The sequence below is a fragment of the Fundulus heteroclitus genome, chromosome 19 (genome assembly GCF_011125445.2).
Source record: "Fundulus heteroclitus isolate FHET01 chromosome 19, MU-UCD_Fhet_4.1, whole genome shotgun sequence".
Taxonomy (NCBI): Eukaryota; Metazoa; Chordata; class Actinopteri; order Cyprinodontiformes; family Fundulidae; genus Fundulus; species Fundulus heteroclitus.
Genome location: NC_046379.1, coordinates 23221984 through 23249655, shown reverse-complemented (window position 1 = coordinate 23249655; position 27672 = coordinate 23221984). Strand labels below are relative to the sequence as shown.

The 27672-nt window shown below is 42.0% G+C and overlaps 1 protein-coding gene across 5 annotated transcripts in view; it reads right to left on the bottom strand.

Annotated features, from left to right (window-relative positions):
• The window catches only part of dnmt3ab (DNA (cytosine-5-)-methyltransferase 3 alpha b), a 60443-nt gene extending 46392 nt beyond the window's left edge, over positions 1-14051 (bottom strand). For 3 of the 5 annotated variants that reach the window (XM_012871562.3, XM_012871563.3, XM_012871566.3), the window contains exons 1-3: positions 13893-14033; positions 11003-11210; positions 8341-8448 (exon numbers count right to left, since the gene is read on the bottom strand). In XM_012871562.3, coding sequence (XP_012727016.2) covers positions 8341-8448; positions 11003-11083 — 189 coding nt within the window. In that variant the 5' untranslated portion in view covers positions 11084-11210; positions 13893-14033. Of the gene's footprint in view, positions 1-8340; positions 8449-11002; positions 11211-13892 lie in introns of all 5 variants that reach the window. The other 2 variants (XM_036150681.1, XM_021321019.2) reach the window with 2 other exon arrangements.
• Positions 14052-27672: the final 13621 nt, after the last annotated feature.

The window sequence follows — 27672 nt, the reverse complement described above, 5'->3', positions numbered from 1 at the left end:
CCTCCGTCCGCTTGGTTTTGCTCCATAAATGTAGCCTCCATTCAAGAGGAGCTGGCCTGTCTGCAGCTGACACCATGTTCCAGGATCTAATGATGTCGTTCCAGCTGTACAGTGTATCAACATGTCAAATACGCTGTCTAGCTAAACTATTTACACTAGGGCTGGACAACTAATCGCATTTGCAATATAATCGCAAACTTCCAAATCACAGAGGTCTGCAATTTTTGGCTATGTAACCATTAATGGATCAGACGCGTCCTTTAGGTGTCTGTAATATGTTTAAAGTGGGTTTGCCTCCACATGGAAGGGAAGAGAGGCGCAGCAGGGAGATAATCTAATGTTATTATTTGTTTTAGAGTTCATATAATCATACCTTTTTACCAGAAACTTTTAGGAATAGCTTTAAGTACCGGTTTGTTGGTTGCACATTGCAGTATATGTTCAACAACTTATTTAAAAGCTATTCTCTTGAATAATATTCTGATTAATAAAAACAGTTAAATTTCTTGTTTTAAACAGTCCTTGTTTACAAACATCTCGATCTACGGGGCATTTTTGTGGCTTGTGGGTAATGCAGAGAAGAGTCAAAATTAAATCGGAATCGTAATTACGTAATTGAAATATGGCGCAATTTGGATTTTTTGGCAAAATGGTACAGCCCAAACTTCAGTGTATTTTAAAGGGGACGTTATCTTTTCTGTAGATGTGGAGAGGTTCGAAGCAGGGTTGGCTGGAAATAGTACGGCAGCCGCCACCTGAACTGACGGGTTGATATAATGAAAGAAGAGCTTTAATCAGAGAAGCAGCCAAAAGGCGAATGGTAACTCTGGGGGAGCTGCAGAGATCTGCAGCTCAACTCCACAAATCTGGCAAGCTTGCAAGCCAATGCGGAGGACACGGCATCACGGGGGCTCTGGTCAGATAGAGAATACAAAAAAACGAACCCTGTGACCTACACCCGAAAACACCTGTGTGTGTGTGGGGGGGGGGGGGGGGGGGGTGGGGGGGGGGGGGGGGGACTAACACTGCACATTACCCTGAACATGCCAAACCCATGGTGAAACAAGGGGTGGAAGCATTAAATCGTGGGGAGGCAGTAGCTGGCAGAGTTGATAGGAAAATGGATAAAGCTGAATAAAGGGCAGTAAAAGACTTGAGACTGGAGCAGAGGTTCAACTTCCAGCGCGGCCACGACCATAAACGTGCAGCAAGAGCTGCAATGGAAGGGTCTCGATCAGGGGTTTCCAAAATTGACTCCAACAATAAGAACGTCGGGGGGTGGGGGGGCTGGGGCTATGAAAATACATAAAATTGTAAGAATAAAGTTGTGATTTTATAAGAACCGTTCCCCCTGTGTTAAAGTGAGGAACGATGAGTATCTTTGTAAAGTTATACTTCGGTATCAGATTCACAATTAGGGAAAAAAAAACTAAATCTTTTTGGCAAATCAGCACCAAATTTTTATTAGTGTCAGGACTTTGAAATGATTATGCAAACGACTGGGTGACTTTATTCTTATAATGTTCTTTATTCTTGTACACATATTGTGACTTTATTCTTGTGACTCCCCCCCCCCCCATGTATTATGATCATTGTAGATGAAAGAATATAAATTACTGGCCACAGAGAAGTAAATATTTGTGAGAAAACAAAACCTGGATGGTTTTTGATGTCATCAAGTCGTACATTTTCTAGAAAAAAAATCGTAATAAATCTGGTACATTAAAACAAGCATGTCTCTGACATTGACAAGTCAGAGACTTTGGATCATCTCGCGATACCCCGGATGGGGGGTGGGGGTCCTGACCCCCACTTTGAGAATACCTGGTCTAGATCAAAGCCTTCATGGGTTACAGTGGCCCATGAAGCCACGGATCTCTTCTAGATCCGTGTCTAGAAGTGAATCTATGGTGGGTTTTGAAAAATGCTCTTCATACTGATGTTTTACATCCAGTCTGACTTTTCTTTCAAATAATACTTAAGATCTCACGATCTCTAGACGTACAAACCTGGTAGAGACACAACTCAAAATACTAGAAGCTGCAATTTCAGCAAAACTTGGTACTGCAAATGGAAATGGAAGCCACACCTTTTAGATTGATATTGTGAGAAACTCTGAAAACTATATGACATTCACCTTCCTCCTCCAAACGATGCACTGGTCAATAAGCATCAACCCACCACAAAATACATTCAAAGTTTTGGTTTCAGCGTTAAATTTTATTACGTTTTTTAAAGAAGTTCAAGCAGTGTGACCGCTTTTGAACGACTCTGTAGCGTATCCGCTGTAGCCTGGGAAAACACATGACTGGTTTACTTTGACCATAAAGTTGGTCTGAAAAGACATTTTTCAAGAATGCCGCTGAGTTTCACACAAAACAACATTCTGGACTTAGTGCAGCGTGGATAAACAGCAAGAACCTCATGAGATTTGTGCAACACACTCCCTGGGGGCTCAGCATGAACACACCAAGATTTCTGCTCTTGATGTGACCCTGCCAGCAAAGAGCTGAAGACCGCCTGGACGCAAAGCAAAACCCTGCAATAACGCCACGCAAAGCAAACTTCTGTCGAAGCAGTGATGTCCAATAAAAACAAAGCCGCCATAAGACCAAAGTTGGCCTTCAAGTGTCCCTCTCAGGCTGCAGACGTCTGGCCTCACTGGACTAACGATCCATAAACCTGAACAGGTCCAGCCAAACAAGCAGCAGCCTGCCAGTGAATTAGTCTGACGCGATGAAGGAAAGCAACAAAGCCACAGCTCCGTCTCATAGACTGACTAGGTTTGCACAAAGACGTGTTTATGTTACAAAGCAAGCACGCGCAAACACACGCACAATAACCGAGGCAAACACAGGCAAAAGAGTGCATGAACGAACATGTTTGGTGCAACCCTACTGCTGCTGAAAGCATTACGCAACCCAAGGAGTGACCCAGTGAACCACATGTGGCGGGTCCCAGAGGTCAGAGGCCCAGCTTGGTAAATCAGACAGCCCAGACAGGGAGGCAGGGGTCAAAAGCACAACGCTGAACCGCTAATCCAACGTGGTGCGCCGCAGCTTATATGCAAACATGGCTGTAACTGATGACTGGATAAAACGTAGCGTCACCCTTAAATGTATCAGATCAGCAAATCTTAATCCTAGAAAAAGATAACTGAAGTATATAGAGGAAGCGGTTTTGAAATGGTGATTTCACTTATTAAAGAGGACACATCATGCCTTTAATACCTTCCTTTCCACATTTGAATCATTCATTTGTGGTCTATATAAAGTGCAACTGCGATGCTTTGGTCTGAATTCCTCGTTAATGTTGCCATAGAGCCCCTACTTTTCCCCCTGTTCTGAGGTGTGTCAAGAGAAACTCATTTTGGTGCTGTCTCTTTAAATCTACAAGAGACACTTTACACCCAACCCCCTTCCAGGTGGCAGAGGCTTCCACTCCACCCCCATCGGCCATTTTTGTAGCATGCTGGGGACGGTGCAATGAATCTTGACGGTCAGTCGAAGATTTTCACTTATCCAGCTGTAGGTTCAACATCCTTGAGCTTGGACTACAGAATCGCCGCAAAAGATAAATAAAGAACGTCAGATTCACACAGAACTGGTAAGCCGGAAGTCCACGTTGTTTTTTAGGAGTACCGCAACCAATACTGCGACGTAATTGTTCAAAATAGAGAATAGAGAAAATGGCTTGAAAGTTATGGCCCAAGCAGAACATAAAGATATCTACGCAGCTCCTGGACAGACTAAGTTCATCTTTTCTACATGCCTAGAAACTCCAGGTACACAACAAAATGTATTTAAAATATAAAAAAAGTGATATATCCCTTTTAAGGGAAAAAAGCTTTCCAAACCTGCCTGGCCATATGTGGAAAAAAAAAAAATCTTCCAACGTAGAGTCGGGAATTAACTGTGATCTATTACAGTTTTTTTTGTTCAGTGCCTGACCCACAGAATCAAGATCCGTTTAAAAAGAACCAGTCTGACAACATGAATCAGGCAAAAAGAGCTAAACAAAAAGCAATACAATTCAGGAACAGGTGAGAAAAGCCACCGACGCGTATGAGAAAGGGCTTATAAAGCCATTTCTAAGACACAGTGTCCCAGACAACCATGGGGAAAACCATTACCCACAGCTGGAGAAAACGGGGAATCTGAGAGGCACAAAATATAATCAAAATGTTTTGGTGGCCTAGTCAAAGTCTAGACTTAAATCCAGAAGATAAACTGTGGCATAGCCTTAAAAAGGCTGTTCATGCTTAAAGTACTTCTTGATTTTAAGATCATACAAGTTGCTAAATGTTAGAAAGTTCAAATATTATTATGACCCGAGGGGGAAAAAATAAAAATTCTATGAAAAAGTGGATAATGAAATCATCGTTTGAAAAGTATTTTTCAAACGATGTGTGTCTTTATGCTAAACTCAAAGCCTTGCCAAAAAGAGACTTAGCGAAAATAGTCAATATACTCCTCTGTTTCTGACCAAAAAAACCTGCTTTACAACCAAAATGTATGTAGTCCAGTTTGAATGTATGCTAAACTAGAACTAGAAGAGAGGAAGAAGCAGAAAGAAGCAGAAAGAAGCAGCGCAGTGAAGCAGGAAAGTGCTTTATGGAGGAGTATCCTCCTTAAACATTAAAGGAAAGCTTCATGGAGGTTAGAAAAACAACAGGGTCAGTTAATGGGTAAAGGAGGAAATGATGCTCTTTGACCTTTCTGGGTAAAACCAAGACAACGATGATACTTGTCTTTACCGGAGCTTCCCCGGGTTTACAGGGGAAGAAAACAATCCTTTTGTCCATGTAGGGCTTTGAAAGTTTGTCTAGTAATTATTGCTCCAACTTCCAGCTTGCTTTAACTCAGATTTAGTCAGATTTTGATTTTCATGACTATTAACACATACGAGCACATTTATGCAACATTGACCAGCAAAGACAATATACATATATATCTGCTGCACGTTCCTAAATAGTGCTGTTAGGTCTGAATCCAACAGAAAGTAATGCGACTTTACGATTATTCTAATTTATGGGTCGAAAAACACGCAGATGAGGTCAAAACTTAGTGGCGACATGCCTGATAGTCCTTTGGTTGCCCCTCTTTTGCTGCCAAAACAGCTATGATCCATGGAGGGGTGGGCTCCGATAGATTCCTGAAGGTGTGTGGTGAAATCTAGCACCAAGGCGTTAGCGGCAGACGGTTTAAGTTCGGGAAGCGGCAGAGCGGATCGGACATGTTTGTCCAGCACGTCCCACAGATGCCTGATTGGATTGAGATCTGGGAAATTTAAAGGCGCAGTCCACCCCTGAAAGTCGCCGTGCTTGGTAAAACTGTCTAGTTAAACGGTGTGTGCCAAAGTAACATTAGTAAAAGTAACATTAGTAAAAGTAACATTAGTCTCGTCATCAGCAGTAGAGGACACACATGTTCATTTGCTGCCTCGATATATTATTCCATCTGCAGACGGGTGCAATGACCTAAATATGATCGGTTATTCCCTTCACCTCTTGTGTTTAAAAATAAGTGCGTTAAAAGCACTCCCTGAAAAAAAAGCTGATTTTTTTTTAACGTTCTCTTCCCGGTGATCTCAGGTCAGATCCGATCAAGGGAACGCCGGCCATTTCCGATTATCGGGGCTCTGATTGCTACGGTTTCTGTGTTTTATCTCCTGATGGGATCAAGCGTTGGACGAGGACATGTTGGTATGCCTGCGTCATTCGGAGAAGGATAATACCAGAGGCATCCGGCCCCCCAACAGCTGGGAAACCACTTACCACACTCCCTGATTCAGAGTCGGACTTCATAAAATCCGCTCCTGCCAAATACAGACGCACGACCATGACGACCTTTTTCTGCCAAATTTAGATCTTCAAAAAAATAATAATTCTAGAAACACTGGAAATAAGGTAATGTCTGTGCGTGTGTAGGCAGCGTAGTTTAGACTACATTGTCTCACAGCTTATCAGACAACCAAAGGCTGAAAACAACGCTTTCGTGTTTGCACCCGTTAGGTGCTGTCTGGTGAAATAAAGGTTGTCCGATTTGACTGCAGTCTTTCTAACATCGCCGACAGTTCCCGTCTGCAGTGCACCCAGCGACTGCAGTCCCAGCGTGTATCTCTAATACTGGAAACGCTTAGGGTGGGGTGAGAAGGAGCAACCGCGTCTTCTCGTCTGATGCCCTGAACCGTTTTTTTGCTTTTCATTCCAGATGCTAAATAAATGATAAATCCAGCGTCATTAGCCACAGCAGAAAGGTTTCTGCGCCGGGGACAAACGCACGACTGACTGGCTGGTTGATTTGGAGCCGTCAGACTAAGGCAGACGGCACAGATGAAAAGCCAAACCCTAACTAGTCCGACCTGACGTCGCTGCAACATATCGACACAAAGGCCCCGTTTCTCCAACGCCTCGCTGGTACATTCCCATCCCTCGCACTTTTCTTCACATTTTGCCACGTTACGCCCGCCGTCCTCAATGTGTTGTACTGCGATTTTGTCTGACAGACCAACACGAGGCGGTGAATCATTGTGAAACAGAGGGAAAACTGTCCATGGTTTTCAAAAGATTCTACTAAGGAAAATCTAAAAAGAAATCTGTATTCGGCCCCCTTTACTGTCACACCCCTAAATAGGACCCGTGATGTCAGAAGGCGACTAATTACTCAACAGGGTCCGTTGTATTCCTGCGTTTTAGGATACTACCGCCGCTTTTACCTCAGTTCCCTAGTTTCCTGATATTTAAAAGCTGTTTTCTATTTGCTCATCAACTCATCGCCACAGCATCCAGTAATCAAAGAACCCAGTATAAATACCCCTTGGTTCAGTTACGCCATGTCAGATCCTCTGCTGTCCTCATCCTAATTTTCCCAGTCATTAAATCATCCTCCTTTTATGCTCCCGTTGCCATCGTCTCTGCATCTGGGTCCCCAACAGCACCGAAACATGACCTGAACTGTTTGTTGGAGACCATTAGTGAACAAAGAGCATCATGAAGAAGTTTAGAGCCGGGTTAGAGTATAACGCAACATGCCGAGCTTGAAAGGTGTCCCGGAGAACTGTTCAAATCCACCATCATGACCAGCATGGCACAACTGCATGCCTGGTATGGCATGGCTGCAGAAGCAGTGATTTTTCTGCTTTTGCTTCTGCAAGACAAACATTTGTCAAGAACGGCAAAACCCACTCGTTCCTTAACAGAAAAAGAAAAACCTAGAAGTATATAAATATACACCATCCATGATTAGTTTTAGATTCAAATAAATTTGCCACAGTTCATTTTCTTACTGTTTTTGAAACCAAGAAAACAATCTTTCAGTCAAACATTTAACATGAGGGAGAGAATATAGTTTACTGAGTAGAATAAGGCCGACTCAATCCTGTCCAGGTCTGTGGAAAATGAAAAGATTAAACCCACTTTAAGAAACATGGAGCACTGTTGACACCCCAGCAATCTAAAAAGACTGAAAAATTGCACATTTCTTGTACAACTAATGTCATTTTGTTGCGCAAGCTCTATGAAGGTATTGCCTAAAATTGGACAGAAAGATTCCTTAAACCAGACTATGTCCACTGTGTCTGCCTCACCAAAAATGTAATTATGGTAACCTGTAATGACAATAAAGCTTCTCGATTCTGTATTGGGGCTATGAAGCCATAGGTGGGCCTAAAGACGCTGGTTCCTGACCTCCAAAATGAACTGCCAGGCCATGTAAGGAGTATATTTATCAGAGAAGCAGATAATAGGCCCAAGAAAACTCTGGGGGAGCTACAGAGATACCAAGCTCAGGAGGGAAAATCTCTTGAAACCATAAAAAATGCCTAAGAAGTCCTGTTTGCGGTTTGCTAAACCCCCTTTATAGGGCAGAGCAAGCATTTGAAAGAAGATGCTGCGGTCAGATCAGACGAGACCTCCATTCTAAAGGCTATGTGTGTTGGAAAACTAAAACCGCACATCTGCTTCAACAATCAACATCTCCCTCGTGAAACTTATGGTGGCGGCATCATGCTGTGGGGGGGCTTTTGCTCAGCAGGGGCAGGGATGCTAGTCAGAGCTGATTGGAAGTGGGATACACTGCAACTGGGCTTCAATACTTAAAAGATAAACTTTGTCTAAACGGTGGGTAGGTGTTTTTAGGTTACATCATAGACTGTGTTCAAGCAGAATTTAGAAATGGAAAAAAAAAAAAACTTTTTTCTACTTTTGTATTTGATTTAAAAACTGTTAAGATGCGGTAAACCAATGCAAGCGCCCAGCTTTTAAGTTTGAGCCATATAACAAGTATGCATGGAGGCACTGGTGTAGAGGCCCCTGTTCTACCGTGTCGGGTCAATACTTACTGGAAACTGCTTACGCTTCCTTCCAGGTTTTCCAGCTTTAAAAGAGGCGCTGCTAAAAGCTGACCTCTGCTCCTCCATTAGGTCCGTGCCTAGTATTGTGCTCTCACCCTGTGAAGAGAAAGCAACCCAGTAAGACCGGCTAGTAAAGATAAACATTCGTGAAAAATCATCTCTGACGGATCGTCGTCCTTAAACCTGGCACAAGTCAAACATCGAAATCGCTACAAGCGTCGCGGCAGAAGCGACGCTAAACTCTGCAGCGATGCAGAAATGAAACAAGATGCAGAGCAGCGGAAAGCGCAGCAGGTCACTGAGCGTCTCTGGCAGACAATGAGAGAGACAGAAACCGAGCGACATGCCCTTCTGAACTAGGCTGAAGTGAAAGCTCCGTGAATGCACCTCTGACCTTCAAGACAATTGCCTCTTGACACGGCTGCAAACGCACAGACCTGCCCCCGCGTTCCCCCAGCCCCCCCCCCCTGCTGCGGCTTCCCTTTGATTAATACAAACTGTCAACGGGCATGAACAAAGCTTCACGTCTGCCACCACGCCGCGGCCCTGGGGTTGATGAGAGAGAGGAATGGGGATGCTCCGGGTTCAGTATTGACAGAATGGGAATGCAGGCACCAGGTCTAAATGCAAATAGGACTGATAGCGAGGGCATTTCTGGCACCAGGGAGAGTTGGACTGGACAGCTGAGGTGGGAGAATCTGTCAACAGGACAAGGCCACGAACCTGGCCTTTATGTGTAGAACAAAGCGGAAAGAAAAAAAAAAAGCTTTTTTTTAATAAGGAAAGCAGTAAGACCTCCCCGTTTAAAGCCTATGAAGCCACGTCGTCGACACAGCGGACATCTAGCGCTAGGTGCTCTGGTCAGATGAAATTAAATGGGAACTTTTTGGCTTACATATAAAACACTATATGCTGGGAAGCTATCACTGCACACCAACCTCCTCAGCATTCCCTCAAACCAACGCTTAGCAGATGATTGGATGAAGAACCGGTCACTTTCGGCTGTTAACACACAACACCTATCATCAAGAAAGCCCTAGTAGCGGATCCTTCTAAGGTTTCTCACTTTTATCTTATTTCACTTCATTAGAAGGCTCTCTGAGCAGCAAACACTGCTCGACGAGACGCACTGAGGGGTCCAGGTAGCTTTGAGTCTGACAGCACTGTTGATGTTTTTTTTTTAGGGGTTGCAATTTTGTGATAACTTGCAACAACCTCGACGCCTCACAGGGGGGAAAAAAAATAAAATTCCCCTGCAGAATCGATCAACAGACCCACTAAACAGAAGAAAAAATAACAAAGAACCTTAAAAACAACGTTTTTAGTCTTTGAAAGGGGTTATCATACGTGCACAGCTATTTTAAAAGTCGAGCTGCTTTACACCCTTAGATTGTTTGCTGCTGAAACGAGATGAATCCATCAACCATGACGGTCCCAAGGGGGTATCTTAATTAACGTGGAGAAATACAGAGCGACTGACGCTGCTGTACGTTTGATCAGTGAAAATGAAAAGGAAGGGGACTCATTTTAGAGCGTAATCCAGATTTTACCAAAAGGCCTTTAGATGTATACCTGCGGCCTGATGTGATTAGGAGTCCTTCTGCGTGTGTTGTGCAGATGCTTTTCGGTTTATTGGGTGATTTCTAATAGAGTGCCTGGTGCTCCGTTTTTTGTTTTTCCCCCCCTACCGGGCCAGCAGAATTTGCATAGATAATGGCATGTTCTGAGTGCAGCCTGGTGCGCAGGCTCATTTGGGAACCACTTTGGTGAATCGCACAATCCCGTCTGCGGCAGGAAGAGCGCCCACGGCTCCGACCCGCCGAACGAAACCCGCACACTGCCCTCCCTGCGATCATTTCCTCGGAAACAATGAAAAAAAAAAAAAAAAAAAAGCCTGAAATGCAATTTGCTGTTGCCTGGAGTGAACCCTGCTCCACCGTCGATGCCTCTGCACTATTTCCGTCTGGGTGGCCGGGTATTTAAGGCAACGTCTGTTGCCAGGCAACTAGACGAAGGGGCAGCGCTGTGTAATGGGAACATGGAGGAAGAGGACAGACCCCCCCCCCCCTCCAGCTGAAGAGCGGTGGAGCCATTCCAGCTCTGACTAAACCCACAGCAGCCAACGCCCACGTCAGCAACCACCATTACACCTGCAAACGTCACATTATACAGTTGCGCCTCTACACTTCTTCATCAGCGATGCTACGGCCTCTGCACGGGGTGGGGGGGGGGGGGGGATGCTGCAGGGGACGTCCATGCTGCACGATATTGAATTTATCCACCTTTTATAAATCTTTTGAATATAAATTTACCAAACCAATATCCGTATCAGTTCAATTTCTGTGATTTACTTGTGTAATACCTATGTAATAATACAATAAATAGGTAAGTCTAGTCTGGGATGATATCCTTGTTTATCTGTCAGCAGAATGCAAAACTGCCGGCTTGTATTTTATGAGTCCAGGCAGAAGCAGGCGATGGACTCTTCAAGTGCCCTGCTAGCTTTAACTACAAATGTCCTAACACACATGCATGCACTCTTTGGAGCTGCTGCCGCGCAATCCAACAGAAGAGAGCTGCCGTGTCCCGCAGACACAGCAGCAGGCCCCGCGTGGAAACCTGCACCGTCGCACGCACGGCAGCTTCTCACCATTCTGTGTCCGGGCGAATCCGCGAAATCGGAGCCTTTGCATGAGGTGGAGTTGGTGTTGGTGACAGTGTTGGATGGCATCGTCGAGTCTTACAGGCTTATGAGGGGATGTGCGGTAATACCGGGGGGAAGTTTCCAGTGAAAATGAACTTCAAAAGGGGAAGAAAAAAAATGACGAAATCAGAGATGACCCTTCCACTCTTCTCTCCTGGAATAGAGAAGAAAAAAAAATAGATGAGAAACGTGTTAGATCCCCCTTTGAATCACCGAATACTGGAGCTGACTGCGATCAGTGGAGGAAACCGCATTTTTGGCTGATGCCTCCCTGTGATATTGAGACGCTCGACGGTGCTTTAGTTCAAAAATGCAAACACAACTTCCGTCGACGCGAGCGCTCTCAGACTCTAGGATCAATAAACTAAAATCTGACGACTGCGACAGGCCAGTGAAAAAGTCTAAAGCAACTAGCCTCAATCAATGAGTCTCTTCATATTTAGTCCATCACCTGTAAACAGCAACAAGCTGTGGTCCGGTTTTCTACTTGTTTTGTGATTTTGTTGTAAATTATCTATTCAGGATCAAATCTACTCTCTAAAAATAAGCTTCTTTACGCACACGCCTCTGGTGACGTCACATAAGGCACAAGACAGGTGATCGAAGATTTTAATTTTTGTCTGCTGATCTATGTTAACGTGTTTTTATTCAAAAACCCCACCACAAAGGTGTTTGTTTGGACTCTGTAAAGCTGCGTCAAAAAAACAACAACAACAAAAAAAAAACGCCGTAGATTGGTGCGCAGTAAACACCTGGAAGTGGTTTGTGAAGTGGGCCAGGAGGACCTACTGGAACTGAAGAGGAATAATTCAGAATCTGAAGGAAACTTTCTCAAACTAATTCTTCCTGATCAGCTCGACTCTTGTGCCTCGTGTGATTTTATCAACCCAAACTAACAAAAAAAAAAAACAGAATTTGCATTTTATTTTCTTCTTCTATGCACTTTTTTTTAAAGACCTCTGTATTTCTGTGAAATCCTGCAGTGAAAATCAATACTCTCATTACCTACCTGTGTAGATTTATCAGTGAGATTATCTTCATTTGACATGACAGGAGGATAGTTACTAGAAAACTAGAACTATGAAAGGAGTTGTGTTCAGGATGCAACAAAAGAAAAGTGAAGCTAAGGAACCTCATCACTTGTATGAGACTATAACATAATCGTTAGGGATGCACCAATCAAACGGCTAACTTTGCCTCGGTAGGCTGTCTGGTGATTGGTGGGTCCAAAACTGAAAAAAATGGAAACACTTTTTTTCCTATACTCAGTAAATTCCTCCACAGTAAGATGTCCTTCAATTTTTGGTCTTTAAGCGCATCGACTAAGAGCATTTATTTATATGTACAATTCTTTATAAAGAGCTTTGTAAAAATCTAAGCGAAGGACATATGCTTTGAGGCAAAGGGGATCATTTCTGCAATTTCTGAATACATCAATAAAAAAAAACTTATTTTTTTTTCTCTCCTTCTCTTTCCTATATTCTAAATAGTGGAATTGGTCAAAGTCAGGACCAGCAGGTGAAAACTAAAGAGAAAACTGTGAATCGGTACTGGCCAGGAAAGGCGAGATCAGGGAATTTCTACAAAAAAGGGATCCTTCTCTTAAAAAGAAACACGTTAGAACACACTTTGCCTTGTGGCCTATTTCTCTTATTTCTATTTTCCGTTCATCTCTCTTTAAAATGTACTTGCTCTAACCCTGCATGCATCTTAGTGATAATAAAGCGAAAAATCTAAATCAACTTTTCTACTGGCGTGGCAATGCTTTAAGATCAGGGCCTTGCAAAACAGTCCATCCCAACATCTGACCCACTTTGCGCATATTTGCTCACTTGAACTTGGCTTTGCTGCTCAGATTTCTCTTTGTGGAGTTCACGTCACGCAGCTATAGGACCCACTCGGGCTTCTATAGCTGTACTGTATGGCGACTATAGCCCGCAGGCCCTTTCGCACCACATGCATGTGTGTGTGGCTGAGCTGTAAGTCTTCATTGCACGGGGCAGGGTGCTAAATGTGCGAGCCGCTGGCTTGTTTAATGCTGCGGGGCTATTAAGACTGTTGCACATATTTCTGTGCATTAATATTTCATCCGCACATGGGCTGAAGTTACTCCAGCCATGCGCACGCAGCGGCACTCATTGTGGCGCTCCTGGAAACGGGATTTTGATCTTCTCATATCATCTGGCGGTCAAATTACAGCTTGTTATAATTCGTACGGAATCCATCTAGAAGCCACATGTAACGGGGGGCTTCATTTCTGCAGTCAGGAAGCAGAAAGTGTCAGGGGGGGGAGGCTGTTTCAGCCGATCTGAGGGGGGGGGTCACTCATGCGTTCTTTCTGCTCCGACGCACCATATGCGCCCTAAGCCGCACGCTTCCAGGGGAGCGACTGGAGCGAAGCGCGTCTGTAATTCACCTGGCCGTCTATTAAAAAAAAAAATGGCAAAGTTTCAGACGTGTCCTGCAGCCGGGGGAAGTCTGCAGCATGACCCGCGGGAGGGCGGCTGTGTTATACAGGCCACGGCTTCTGATGGGTAAATCCCCGTTATTTCCTTTAGCGAGACTACGGGGTTATCACGAAGGCACGAAGCTGCTTCCGCGGTCTAAACACGGTCAAGTTCACCTCTGGATGTCCAATGAGCATCATCTGCATGGAAAGCGAACCCCCCACCTCCCCTCCTCCCTCCCCACACATTTCGCTATTTCCCCGTTTCCACCGAGCGCCTTCCGCTTTCGGGCTTTTTGTTCGCATAGAGGTTACCCTTTCTGCGCGCTTAGCAGACAGCCGGCTGCAGCGGGTCAACGAGAAAAGCGCGAATCGCCGTGTGTTCATTACCCAGTCTCCCAAGTCCCAGGCCTGACCCTTTTTTTGTCTCGCTTTGCTCCCGGAGCCTCCTTCCTCTTCTCGCCCCCGTCCTCCGCCACCCCAGCCGGCCAGCCCTCCTCCGGTCCAAGATGCACCGACTGCGGAGGCCTGGAGACGCTCTGCTCCGCCGGGTCCTAAACACAGTCGGTTTCACTGCCGCGATTAGAACGAGTGCTGGTGTCATAGTTGCAGCGGCGGTTCTAGACCAGATTTACCAAGGGGGGAGGCAGGGTGGGGGACAGTGTCTTTTCATGGAAAAAGAAGATGAAGAACTAAACGAGAGAAATCGGGGCAAAATGTAATCGTTTGATATATTAAGCGAGCTACAGAGTCAAGGAGCAACGTGTGTCTCTGGAACTGCAGGTTGCAGACCCCTGAAAACTGTTCCTGTCGCAATTATTATACCTTTATTTTTACAGGCATGTCATTAAGAACAAGTTCTTATTCACAATGGCCGCCTGAATACGGCTGAAGCTAAAAGTGAAACACATTCATTTAAAATTTGTTATTAAAATATAAATGTTAAGGTAAATAAATGAATGGCTATGTTGTTTATATTGAGGTGGTCTATGCTGTGTTATAATCAGTGGCGGCTGGTGCTAAAAAAACTGAGGGGGGCGCACACAAACAAACAAATGAAAAACAAACAAAACAAATCTTAAAAAATAGCACTATTTGAACATGAATTTTACCCTCCTTTCCTTCTGCCCAGCAAATTTCTCAATTATATTCTTGTTAAAGTCAGTCATCTCTGTGACTAGTCTTTTCTCCATTGACAACATGGCCAATGCCTGTCCTGAGTCATTGAGTTTCTCAGAAAAGTATTGATTCTTTTCAGAGTGTAAAAGCATCTTTCAGCTTTCAGCTGTGGTCATGGGTGTGGTGATGAGGATCTTCAAGAGCGTGACAGTTTCTGAAAAGAGTTCTTCTAGATTGTTTTCCTGATTTTAATAACATTTGCTGCCATTTTTTAAGGCTGTGTTATGAAATGTGTAACAGCATTTTTGTGGGACAAGATTATACAAAATTCAGTAACCAAATGTTTTATTCCCCATAACCCATAAACTTCAGTACAACTTAAATAATAAAATATCTTGCTGACAAACATTACATCAACATACCTACACAGCATAGACACAACTAAAGGTATTTCTAACTACAACACACATCTTCCTAATATATTAAATAACATTACTATAAACCAGTGTAACAGTGATTTTCCACAACAACTCACCTCTGCAGCAATCCTTTCATGGTCTTCTACACTGAGGGTCCGACGCCTCTTCACTGGCTGACTACTACCTACACTGATTTGTCCAACCATGGAGTGGAGAGATCACTTGGCTGCTGCTGAATTTGTAAATTAAGACGATCCGGTCCAAGCTCCTTTATCCTGTTTTTTTCTTCAAGTGAACGCTTTGTAAAAGCATTTTTTTTTTTTTTGTAAAGACAAAACAGAATTTTCTCTCATTTTGAAACTACTCAACTTTGCAAGCATAGCCGTGAATCAACCTAACAAACTGCAGCTGCGCTAATGAGTCGAATCGGGGATTGTCCAATCACACAATGTTTTTAAAAAAAATAGCCAGTACTGACACTCTACCAGTAATGACACAACAGAATAGGTGTGTCCGGGACGCAGAGCGGTACGCCCCAATGAAAAAACCTAGATAACCAATTAAAAGTCAGCCTCAGGTCACGTGCTTGCCCAAGTTTCTGCGCCTACATTCACTCTCATTAGACCGGCGCCCCGCACATAGGAAAGGAGGAAGTGTGCACAATGTGAGCAATTAAATAGAATTATGTATTTACTATTTTAATAAATTCTAACATGTCTATTGGACACACAGTATGAATAAATACATTTCTAAGTACTTTGCAGTTCAGAAATCATTTATTATCTAAACGATTTAAAGGGGGCGGCGCCCGAGCGCCCCCTACTGGTCAGCCGCCACTGGTTATAATTAGTGTTGCACCGATACCAGTATGGGACGGGGCCCCGATCCAGCACTAAAATGGTGGTATCGGTATCGGCGAGTACCAACAAATAGGGCACCGATAGCATTTTGATGTTTGTATGTCACTTGAACACAGTCTTCTCTCTCCCGACTAGTATTATACATGTTAGAAGTTCACAAATGTTGCACTATTTTGGGTTTTGAGAGCCAAAAGTTTATTCAACTATTGTCACCCATTCCAGGTAGGCAATAAAAAGTTCTACTATCCTAAGTAGTATGCAGTTCTTCATATATACACACACACATCAATTTCAAACAGATGGTATCGGTATCGGCCGATATTGCACAGCCAGGTATCGGGTATCGGTATCGGAGCCAAAAAATGGCATCGGCGCAACGCTAGTTATAATTATACTTTTATCTATTCCAGAAGGTTGTTCTTCATCTGTTTCACATGTTTATCTACAGCTGTTTGCTAAAAGAAATATGCCTCTGAGACATTTGGGATAAAGCTTTGATTCAGAGATGCCTTTTTACAATTACTTTGTGAAAAGAAAAACATATTGAGATGAATATTGTATATCGCCCTTTCTGCTTAAAAATATCAAGATATTATTTTTGGTCTATGGGTTTTAGCCCCCAGTTAGCAGTGTGCTCCCACCACCTACCGTGTACAGAGCTACTGTCATTCAAGCTCAATTGCCAGTGAGCTACAGCTGTGCGGAGAAATAACGGAGAAACAACCTGCTTTATAGGAAAACTGCCAATTTCTGGAGTGGCTCCTGCTCAGAAAATAAAGACAGGTACTCTTTATTTTCTGGGCCAGTGGGGCAGCACTGCAGGCTCCGCTAGGGGGGGATGAGGTGTGGTGGGAGGGCAGCAGGGAGCAAGGAGGAGGGGCCTGTAAGGTGTGCTCGTTTTAAATTTCAGGTTAAGTCCGCGGCTTTCTCAAAACTCCCTACCCGAGCTTTAAACTCAGGTATCTCTGAGATGAAAACAAAAAATAGTTTCTATACCCATGTGGCAGCTAAGTTAGAATTACGTGCAGTGGGGAGCGCTGTTGCCTTGCAGCAAGACGGTCCAGGGTTCGAATCCTAGCTTGGGTTCTTTCTGCATTAAGCTTGCATGTTCTCCCTGTGCATGTCTCAGTTCTTCCCAGATACACCAGCTTCCTCTCACGGTCCAGTGTTAACTGGCGACCTATCCAGGGTGTACCCACCTCTCGCCCAATGATCCCCACCACCAAGAGCCTGCACGGATGAACTGGTCTAGACAATGGACGGAAGGATATATAGATATGATAAAATCATATCCTTTGTAATAAAGGGATTCCATCACTGTCATATCATAATCATTACTGTGAACCATGGTTATGAGATAGCGATTTCATAATTACCAATCTCATTGTAAAAAGATAGGCTACTATCTCATCTTAACCACCTTCTAGTGTAATAATGACCTAGCTAGGGCACGTCAGAACTTTGATTGAGCCATTGCATAATTATGAGTTAGGTAAATTAGCAGGCAGACAAGTTATAAGATTTTAATGAGAAAGTTTCTCAAGATCAGGATACAGCAGAAATTCGGGGCACAATTATTATTGCCCCTGACAGATTAAGATATAAAATTAGTTTAATTTATTCAAGAAGGTTGTTTCTGATAAGAAACGAGACAAGTATCTCTTTAGAAGTATCCGCTTTGAAAACGATAATGTGGCTATTTTATGTTGATAAAAATAGGAATATAAGATGAAAACAGGCACATACCTTTTAACCACCCTGAAATGGCTTGACGAAATGTATTTATATCCTTCTCAATAATCAATGAAAACCTATTTTGTGGCATAAATCTAGTCATGTCTTTCTGCTAATTGCTTTTTGCACGTATCCACTAGTATCTGATGATTTATCTTTGGTGGGGAGCTAAACGTTTTTTAGGTTGGAAGGTCTCCTTATAATGGCCCCAATTACGTCCCCTACTCCAAACTCCTAATATTACCCCCAGACAGGAGAAGCATGTTGATAAAATTTAAAGATTGCTTCACACTTAAATTTACTTGAGGGTCTGAATAATTCTGGCCCAACAGTATTTGATGGTCATGAGATGCAAATTATTTTATTTGAATCACTGTAGCAGATATGACTTCCCATACTCCAGAAATACAGATAAAGGAAGAAAAAAAAAGAGAAATCAGTTACACTTGCAGTCTAAATCTGAACATTTATGTTGGATCTTTTTATTCTGCATATATGTGGGGAAATTATCAGGTATAACTCAACATTTTAACCTGTCTAGTAAAAGGGCCGAATGACACTTTTGTGATAACTTGCAACGACAACAAAAAAAGAAGGTTGGAAATTTTAGAATATTTTTCTCCACTATCATTTGCTTACTTATGTTACTTATATCACATCGTTCTATTCATCTGTAACTGAACATAACTGGATTTATTAGCTTGATCAAATCAACATGGCTCTGAGTTCCTTTCTGCCAGGATGTTGTACTCTGAGTAATTTAAATGTCCAATCACAACATAAACCTTGCACTCAGTGGATGTTTAAGTCCACTTTATGGTTATGGAAGTGAAGCATGGTATCTATTTTGGGTCAGATTACACTCCAAAGTAAACATTTGCTTCATGACATTGATGTATATTAATTTCCGAGGGCTTCACCTGCCGGATTACTAAATAAACAATAGGCTTGATTTACCACTTGGTCTGCTCATGTATCAAGATCTATTAATGTCAAGCTCTATTATCGAGATCTGTACCCAGTCTGACAGCCTGGGTAAAGATCTTTTCAAATCCAGGCAGATTCATCACTGCAGTTAATAAATTGGCCACTAAGGCCACATTTATACTTCTATTACCACATTTCATATGCTGGAGCTTATACATAGATGGATATTTGACCATTCCTGTTGGCACAGTCGTGCTCGTCATAGAAGAAGATTGATGTTGTGCCCTTTTGTCCATTTCTGTGTTTATTTATTTTCTAATAACTGTCAATAACGTGATATTTTTGGACAATGTTTAAATGTAATCATTTTCAATGACGTACAACGTTGTCTTATGTCATCATGTCATTGTCTGATTGTTATTACTGGCCGAGCATTAGAAAAAGGTTGTTTAAAAATGCTATAACTGCGCTGATAATGTAATAACATATAAATAGGACACAATTTTATCTCTCTCCCTCTCTCTCTGTGTATATATATATATATTTTTATTTTTTTTTTTTCATTTTAGTGTTCTCATCCAACGTACCTATGGCGGATGCCATAATCTTTGTATTCTGTCATGAAGGGTGTGTGATATGAAGCACTCTCTTTCTTTGATTATGGTTGTAACAGCCAGTTTCTATGGTTGGACAAAAATCTTTATTTAGAATGTTATTCCCTGGTTTAGATATGTAAATTCATATTTTCATGTCAGTTTCAGACGCTGCATTGTGATACTTTTTGTTGCTAAAATCATTTAGTTAAAACTCAAGGAATTCATTAAAACAACTCAATCCTCACTTTCTACAGTAATTAGATACCTGAACTGGCACTGTTCTGGCTCTTTGTGCCGACATGCATGTATCCAAATAGTACATGAAAACTGAATTACAATACATAAATAAAAAATAGGAGTTGACGTACAAGGAAAACATACAAATAAACTGGCACTACCTCTTTCCTTATATGTCCTTAACTTTGTAGTGCCGCAAAGCTACGTTACAAAAGAGAATCCGTGTGCGTCAGCTTTGACCACAGCACCATCCAGCAGCCTTGGAGGGCGTCACAAGACTAAGTCTATGTCCAGTTTTAGGCTTTTTATTCCTTTTAAAATGGCCAAACCTTTTTCAATAACATTGGCTTCTATAATATTGGTTGCTATATTGTAGCTACATATTTTTGGATCATTTTACTTCTGAGGTCGCATTTTCAGTTTGATGATGATGATTTGATTTGATACACTCTAACAAGGTTCCAAGGGCCCACGGAAAAGAAACAGGCCCACAGGATCACAGATCCTCTGAAAGTTGGCATTAGGCGCTCCCTCACACATTCTTGCTTCGTATCACACTTTTAGAACTTGTTGCCGAATAATCACATTTTCGTTTTGTCTTACCAAAGCACATAGTTCCAGTTAAAATCTCTGTAGGACCGAGCAAAGGCAACCTATTTATGTTTGTCATGGCAGGACAGGCAGGCTTTTTTTCTGACATGCCTTACAAAAAACTACTTAGAAAGTAGAAATCATCTAATGGTTGTTTGGGAAACACTGTGACTTCGAGACGGAGCGTCCTGCTGAGGTTCTCCAACGGACAACTTTGGAAAAAAATTGTTTATTATTGTTTATTTATACTTCATGGAAACAGGAAGTCATGAGTTACAAATGAAATGTTCATTAAAAACAGTTTTAAAAAGGTAAGGTTAGAATTTAAAACATGCTACCATTCCATCTATTTCTGTGAATTTTCAATAAGTGTGTGGCATTGGTGATTTTGTTAAAAATGCTTCTTAACATGGCTCAGATCTTTATACAATTTATGCTCCTCAGGCAAATACAAAATTAATTTGTCTGCTTTTAATTCCCCTTTTGCTATGTGGGATTTTGTCATTATATTAACTAAACTTAAATCCTTGAAAAAATTTGACTTTCTTATTTACATTCAGAGTTGAACATGCTAGATCTCAAAGCAGGCATTATTACTAGTCATATAGAGATGGAGCGATCCAGCCATGTCAAATTACTGAACAGCTACGGTACAGTGAAAACATTTTAAACACACCCTAATTAGATTTTCCATTGCCTCTTTATTGGATACTTTTAAAGTGATCTGGAACAAACCTGTGTGAGACTTTTTAAAGGTTTTCCTCTGGATCTGGGATGCTTGCTCAGTCTCGGTCTAAGCCGTGTGCCAGCCATGACAACATACTGTAAAGGGTGTGTCTGTAAAAACGAAAAAAGTGGAAAAGCAGGGAATAAAGGACGAAGCGTAAGGCTTTGGAAAACGTCTGCAGTAGACGGACAGTATCTGAAAGGCAAGTCCTAGCGGATGCATCATGCTTCTGGTGAGTTTTGGAAGTCGCTGTGTAGGTGCTGGACTAATTTTATCTATCAAAGTGTGTCATCTTTGGTGTTTCTAATTGATTGATCTGAATAAAAGGCACAATATGTGTCTTTCTTACTGGCTATTTCTAAAAAGTGCTTAAAGATCAGACAAAAATATTATTCATGCTATGGTTGTAGCCCAGTACTGAGTGAATGAATGCATAACTAGGAGTCTGTATTCTACATGCTTTATATAGTTATTTTAGCATACACTGACTTCACATACAATGTAATGTGCTGTATAAATAAAATTACTACCGCTACTAATTATTTGTTACATTTGGGTTATTTTGATATAGCCCATTCTCAGGTCATACGTGGGGAAACCCACGTATGCATACAGAGAACATTCAAACTTCCCACAGAAAGGCCCCGGCTGGGACTGAAAGAAAGGTCTTTCCTGATATAAGAGAACAGGGCTGAGAACTACATTACCCATCATGCCTGAAGGATTTTATTTTTAGTTTAATACTGCATTAAAAAAGCTCAGTTAAAGACATCCACTTCATCAAATCTAACATTATTTTCAAAGACAAACAATTGAATGTGCATAACACAGAATAAACTTGATGCACAACACCCCGATATGAGCTGTTGGCTGTCGAGATTGCCAGGATAAACATGGTGACACATGCAGGAATAATGGAGAACAGCAGGAATAAAAGCAGCGATTCAAAAAACAGGATGGTTTTTTTAAGACAATATATTAATCACTAGGCTAGAGCCATATGAGATATAAGGATGCAAATGCACCCAGAGCCATGTGTGCTTAGCCTACCCAACATTTCACACAGAACGTCCATGTGGGCAACTATTTAGGGTTGTCGGCGATGCCCACAGCAACAAGTTTTTGGTTTAAAACCTTTCAACGAGGCGCAAGCTACAATGCACCAAGCCTAAATCCAACCAGTGCCCAGCCTGCCAAAAATGGACCACTAAGGTGTAGCTGTTTTGGAAAACGTATGCATGTAATGAATTGCTGTGGTGAATCCAAAGTTAAGCCAAACACGGAGCTAATGCTAAAAAAAAGGGTTTTTATTGAAAAAGATGACGGATCCTCCAGGGTGACAAAAAGGCTGGGACAGACTCAAAAAACAGGACAGATAATTCAGGGTAACCGACATATAACATAAACAGAGGCTGCAAAGCTCTTACCATGAGGTAACGGACAGGGACGAGACGAGATAATCCAGCAACTAAGCAAAAACGAAGGCGGGCTTAAATAGGCAACAGAACAGGAGAGCAGGGTATGCAAGCATGGGTCATGACTTTAGTGAAGATTCCCAGTCATCCAGGTCATGAGCAATCCAAAAAAAAGGTTAAAAAAATAAAACAATTGGACTTCAGCTTCAGAATAGAAGTCTAGTTGTTTCATTTTTTAACCATTTCTTTTGGATTCATGGGTCATGACATTTCCTTCATTGATCTAACTCAAGCGCCGGTCTGGTGATGTCTGAAAAACGATAAACAACTCTTCCTTCAGGAAATATGACGTCATCAGAGACCAGCCTGAAGTGAAATATGAGCAGACAGGAACACGGTTCTCTATGACAATCCCACCATCTTTGTTTTCATGGTTTCTCCGCTTACTCGTCCCAGTTTGTGATGGGGACCCTCAAACGATTAGACGTGCAGTTTCATCTCGTCGTCTCTGACTGCCACATCTTACAACCAGCTCAGGAGCTGCATTTTCAGTAGCCGTGTCTTGCACGTCCTTCACAATGGCGGACATGAAGTCAGCTGGCGTAGTTTTGTAGCTTTTATTGACTTTCAGAATCCTCAGTCGACGTGTGAATGTTGGCCATACTTATAACTAGTTTATACTAAAGACGTAACAGATAAACAGCTAATGTAGTGCTAGGTCAACAAAGGTTCTCGTGTGTGAACTTAAGTTAATATCACCGCCCACTGATGTTAAGATGATTGTACAGCATGAATTTACCACCTTTGCATCTCTCATTTCATTCAGTGGTAGATGGTTGGTGCAGTCGGGCCAGGTTGTTGCATGGTTCAAAATGATGGTTTGTAGTGAATGATGATTTATCATTTAATGTAACGTTTGGTTAAAATAATCCAATTTATCTTCCAATAGCATAATCTCAGCATTTGGGTTAAATACCCCAGCAGTTTCTAGGCTGTGGTGCAGAAGAAGCAGTGATTGTGTGCGTTTTCCGCCCAGCACTCTGAGCGAGAGTCCTGGCAGACTGGCAAAAAAAAAAAAGCGACAAGACCAGCGTTGCGTCATATTTTAAATCTCTTTAATATATCTCACATTTGATGTATTTACAAAAGACTGTGGTTCTGTGACATAAAACTATGTTTTGTCAAATCAACATGAGTACAAATGTGTACAAGAAGCGTAACCGTACAGAATACACACTAAGATAAATAACATCAGGGAAGCTGTGCTGTCTGCTTTGCACCTCGTCTCTGAGAAAACTATAGAAACAAAAAAAAAAAAAAAAGAGAAAAAAGTATCACAACGTATGCACCTCTGTGTGACCAGCTGTGTTACCCCCGAGTTTGGCCTGACAGTGGGGTTGCATACAGTATTGCCTCAGCACTGGTTAAAATAAAACAAATCACTCTGAAATACTTCTTTTTTTTTTTTTCCTCCCCTATTTTGATAATAATATTGTAACTATTAAACGTGATTTCTTTTCAGCAGCAGATGACTTTCCATCCCCAGGCATTCTGTGAACAGATTAAGGTTGACAACAGACTAATGCAGATATACTTGTGATATATACCTGTATTTTATATGACACACGACGTCTGCAAACAGTTTGGCACAAATGTAAAGGCCGAGCATAAGAGTCCGCCCCCCCCCCCCAAAAAAAAAAAAAAAAACACGATCAAATAATTGACGATAACTGACAAGTAAATAAAATGTCTACAGTCACAGACTAAAAGCTTGACACAGAGGCTGACGGATTATCTCATTGGCTGAATGGTTACTTTATACAGCACTTTACAGTACAGCTACAGGCACAAACCGAAAGAACAGAAAGAAAGGATCAGAATGAAGGGGGACAAGGTGACGGTTGTTTTTTTGTTTTGCATCTCAGCTTTTTTTTTTCTTCTTTTTTTATAATTTGTGGACCTAAACATGTTTTACAGCAGCAGAGGTTTAAAATGATTGTTCCTGCTTTTCGAATGAATTCATGTTTTTGTGACCATGAACGAGTACCAGTTAATCAGCGGTTTTTGATAAGCCCGTTACAACGACTATACGCCATCAATATTGCAGAGCAGAATCAGAGCAATAATAATAAAAAAAAAGATAACACACATCAGAACAGAAAACAAAAAGGAAAAAAAAAATATATATATAAATCCACATGTAGATAGACGACAACATAGGAGCCTCTTTTCGTTCGTTTTTCTTGACACAGTGTGTAGCAGGTCGCTGAAACCTTTTATATGTAGCTTATAGGACAGGCTTAGTGCATGAACTAGAAAATAAATATAAAAACAACAACAACAACAAAATGTACCTTCTGCAGTTCATTAAAATCAGGATTGGAGAACCAAAGCAAAAAAAAAACAAACTCTTTTCTTTTAGAAACTGATACCTTAAATCACTTGAAATTAAATCCAAACAGACGTGTGAAGGTAAGCCTGCCTGATAAACCTGCTTGTCTGACTGTAACGGGACACTTTGCTTTTGTTCCAAAAGACACAAAGTTACCGACAGACAAACGATTTCCAACCGAGTAGCACGTAAGAAAAAACTTCTCGCTTACCATCTCCGTCACATTGTTTGGCCCCCTTGATACGGACATGTCCAAAGCCCTAGAATAAAGTCATCTTTTACTGCAGCGGCGTAATCTCACAGAAGAATTTAGAGAAATCCAACCTTTGATTTTTATTTTATTTTTAACTCGTTTAGAAACGCTTAAGTTAGTTGGTAACAGATCAAAATTGGCCAGTTTTCCCCTTAACTGGCTCAGATTGAAAGGCAGGTCAATACTAAGCCATTAGAGTTTTCTTTTATTAAATTTCTTTTATTATTTTCAGTCAGCAAAAAGCATCAAGTGAGAGCATGTTCTCTGGTGCTGATTTTTTAGAACTTAGCAAGGTTAGAGATCAACTTTGATGTATTAAACGGTTCATAATCCTGTAATTCCTTCCTACCGCCATCAAAGAGCCTTTCATGTGTCATAGTCCTTTAATAAACGGAGTAACTGGAATCAGCAGGTCAGAGCTCATAGAAAACAGCAAATGGGTGTTGGCCTGGAAAAGCCTGATTGGCGCATCTCTAGAAATAGTTGTTTCTATCACAATAGCCAGTGGGGCAGTGTTTTTTTGTCTTTGTTTGAAAGATTCTGGTATTTCAAAGGTTTCACGACGCCATGCGCTCTAACAAAGTTCCCAGAGCCTGTGGCAGAGAAACAGGCCTCCAGCATCATGGATTCTCCCGTGTGCTAGTATTTTTTTGTTTTTGTTTACATATTTCTCCTCTGTGTCACATCAAACGCATCTCAAGGGTTTGTTCCCGAACAAACGCAATCTCGGTCTCGCCGAAGCACAGCGTTCCAGCTGTGAAAAGAAAAAGGCTTATTTTCTCACATCGCTCTCAAACAACTGGTTGACGTGTGGGTACCGTCTGGTGGTTGCAGCGGAGACTTTGTGACCACCAAATACCAGATGCACAGAATACTAAACGAAACTGGCCTCCACGTTAGGCCATATTTATGAACCAGAGAAACAGAAGGCCGCTGATTAGTGATTAGAACTCCCTAAAAACACTGATCAACTTTTAAAAAGTTGAACATACATTAAAAAAAGCTTTAGGCACACTTGTTTTAGTGGGATTGTTAGGAGTACCAATGATCGGGCTATTAATAATTTAAAAAAAAAAACCTACTATTTGCAATCATAGGAAGGATTCTCCCCCTGCAATAAGCCTCAAGGATTTTTCTTCATTTTTCAGGGTGAGATTACAAAGCCGCAGCACAACATGATTTTATTTTCAGGCCGTTTACACATCTTCCCAAGGTGGGGCCTGCAAATGTGACCTTAATGCATAATTAATTACTGCTTAATTCACGATTTGCTGACCGATTAATTTCTGCACAGGCATATAGACATTCTACCTAAAACAGACCAGGAATACTGATTCAGACGGGCTTTGGGAAGTCCTGATAAAAACCGTGTAAATGTGATCAGAAGCACGTCCGCCGCACCTGTTGACTAAACGTGACCTCCCCGGTCTGAGGGGAACTATTTCTCACATTTAAAGACTTTAACAGCAAACTGCAGCTCCGCAGTCCCTGAGCACATACCTTCAATTGCACATGAATCTTTTCTGTTTCTTTGTCTTTCGTCACCTACGGAAAACTATTTGAAGCGCTACCTACCTGCTCACTATGGCCTATGCGACCTCACACGGTGAATGAGCTAAAATGTGCTGAAGTGTTTCCTCGTATGACAAACGCAGAGACCAGCAGCCGCTCGGCGTCCTCTGGAGGGAGGCACTGCGCTGTGCTGAGTGTCACGAAGGCCTTCAGGCGCCGTTCGCTGGGGGTAAAGGACACCTGGCTCGTTGGTGCGTTTTGCGGTAGCCCTCTGATTGGCAAGCGTTGCTCTCTGGGAGCGCATTAGCAGCAGAGTAGTATGAGACTCAGCCAGTGTGTTCACGTGCACGGGTTGTTCTGGAGGCCATCTGCGGCTTCTTTGCCCTTTTATAGTGAAGTACCAGAAGACCAAAAGCCCTAATCCAAAGCTTTTTGCACAGCGTCATTCCCTGAAATCATCAGCTTAAAGTCGAGGTAAATTCGCTTAATTTGCTCTATTGTCAAGAGATTTATGAGACGACTTATACAAGCACCAGCCTGGACCGTATCTCCTTTGGTTTGTCCTTTGAACAATCGATCAAACAAACAAAAAAAGAAAACATAAATAAAAATTACAGCAATGACTTGTTTTAGATAAAAGTTGTGATATGTGGCGTCCGTCGCAGGATTCAGAACGTCTGAATTCAAATTACTGATTCTAAGCAGCAAGAAGGTTTGCACGAGCCAGATAATAATAATAGTATAATGGTCTAAGTCATATTTTTCCCAATATATATATATATATATTTTTTGCCTGAATCAATTTAATGACTTATTGCCATATTATTTTGTGTGTTTTCTGAAAAACCTGAAAAAAATGACTTTATTTAGGCCATTATTTTAGTAACGTGACGAACGTGAGTTCACGACGGGCGCTTTTCCCCCGACAGGAAGCATTTCCACCATGTGCCTGTTCCGCCGAGCCACCGATTATAAAGATTAAAAATACATAACCAGGGTAGAAACACACCCCAGAGAGAGGCTCTGGTAGGGAGATGGTGCGTTTTCATTTACCATGAACTCCTGTAGGGGAACTGTGGAGGCAGAGTGCTAATAATTCAGTCACATCGCCTTTAAAACAGTATAAAGCTCACACTTTCTGCTTTTGTGTTAACTTTTGAAATTAGCAACGTTTACAGCCAGCTATGGTGAAAGAGGGAGTAAATCATTTAGTCAAAGTAGCGTCAGAGCTTTAAACGACCCTATGCTCTGAGGCACAGTCCCTGTGGAAGCCTTTTCAGGAACAAGGTCTTACCCCCGCATCTCTCAGGCTTTATTTTAATATTTGTGAATGTTACAAACTTACTTTGACCTTGATGAGATTGGAACTCAGTTTCCCAATCTCATCC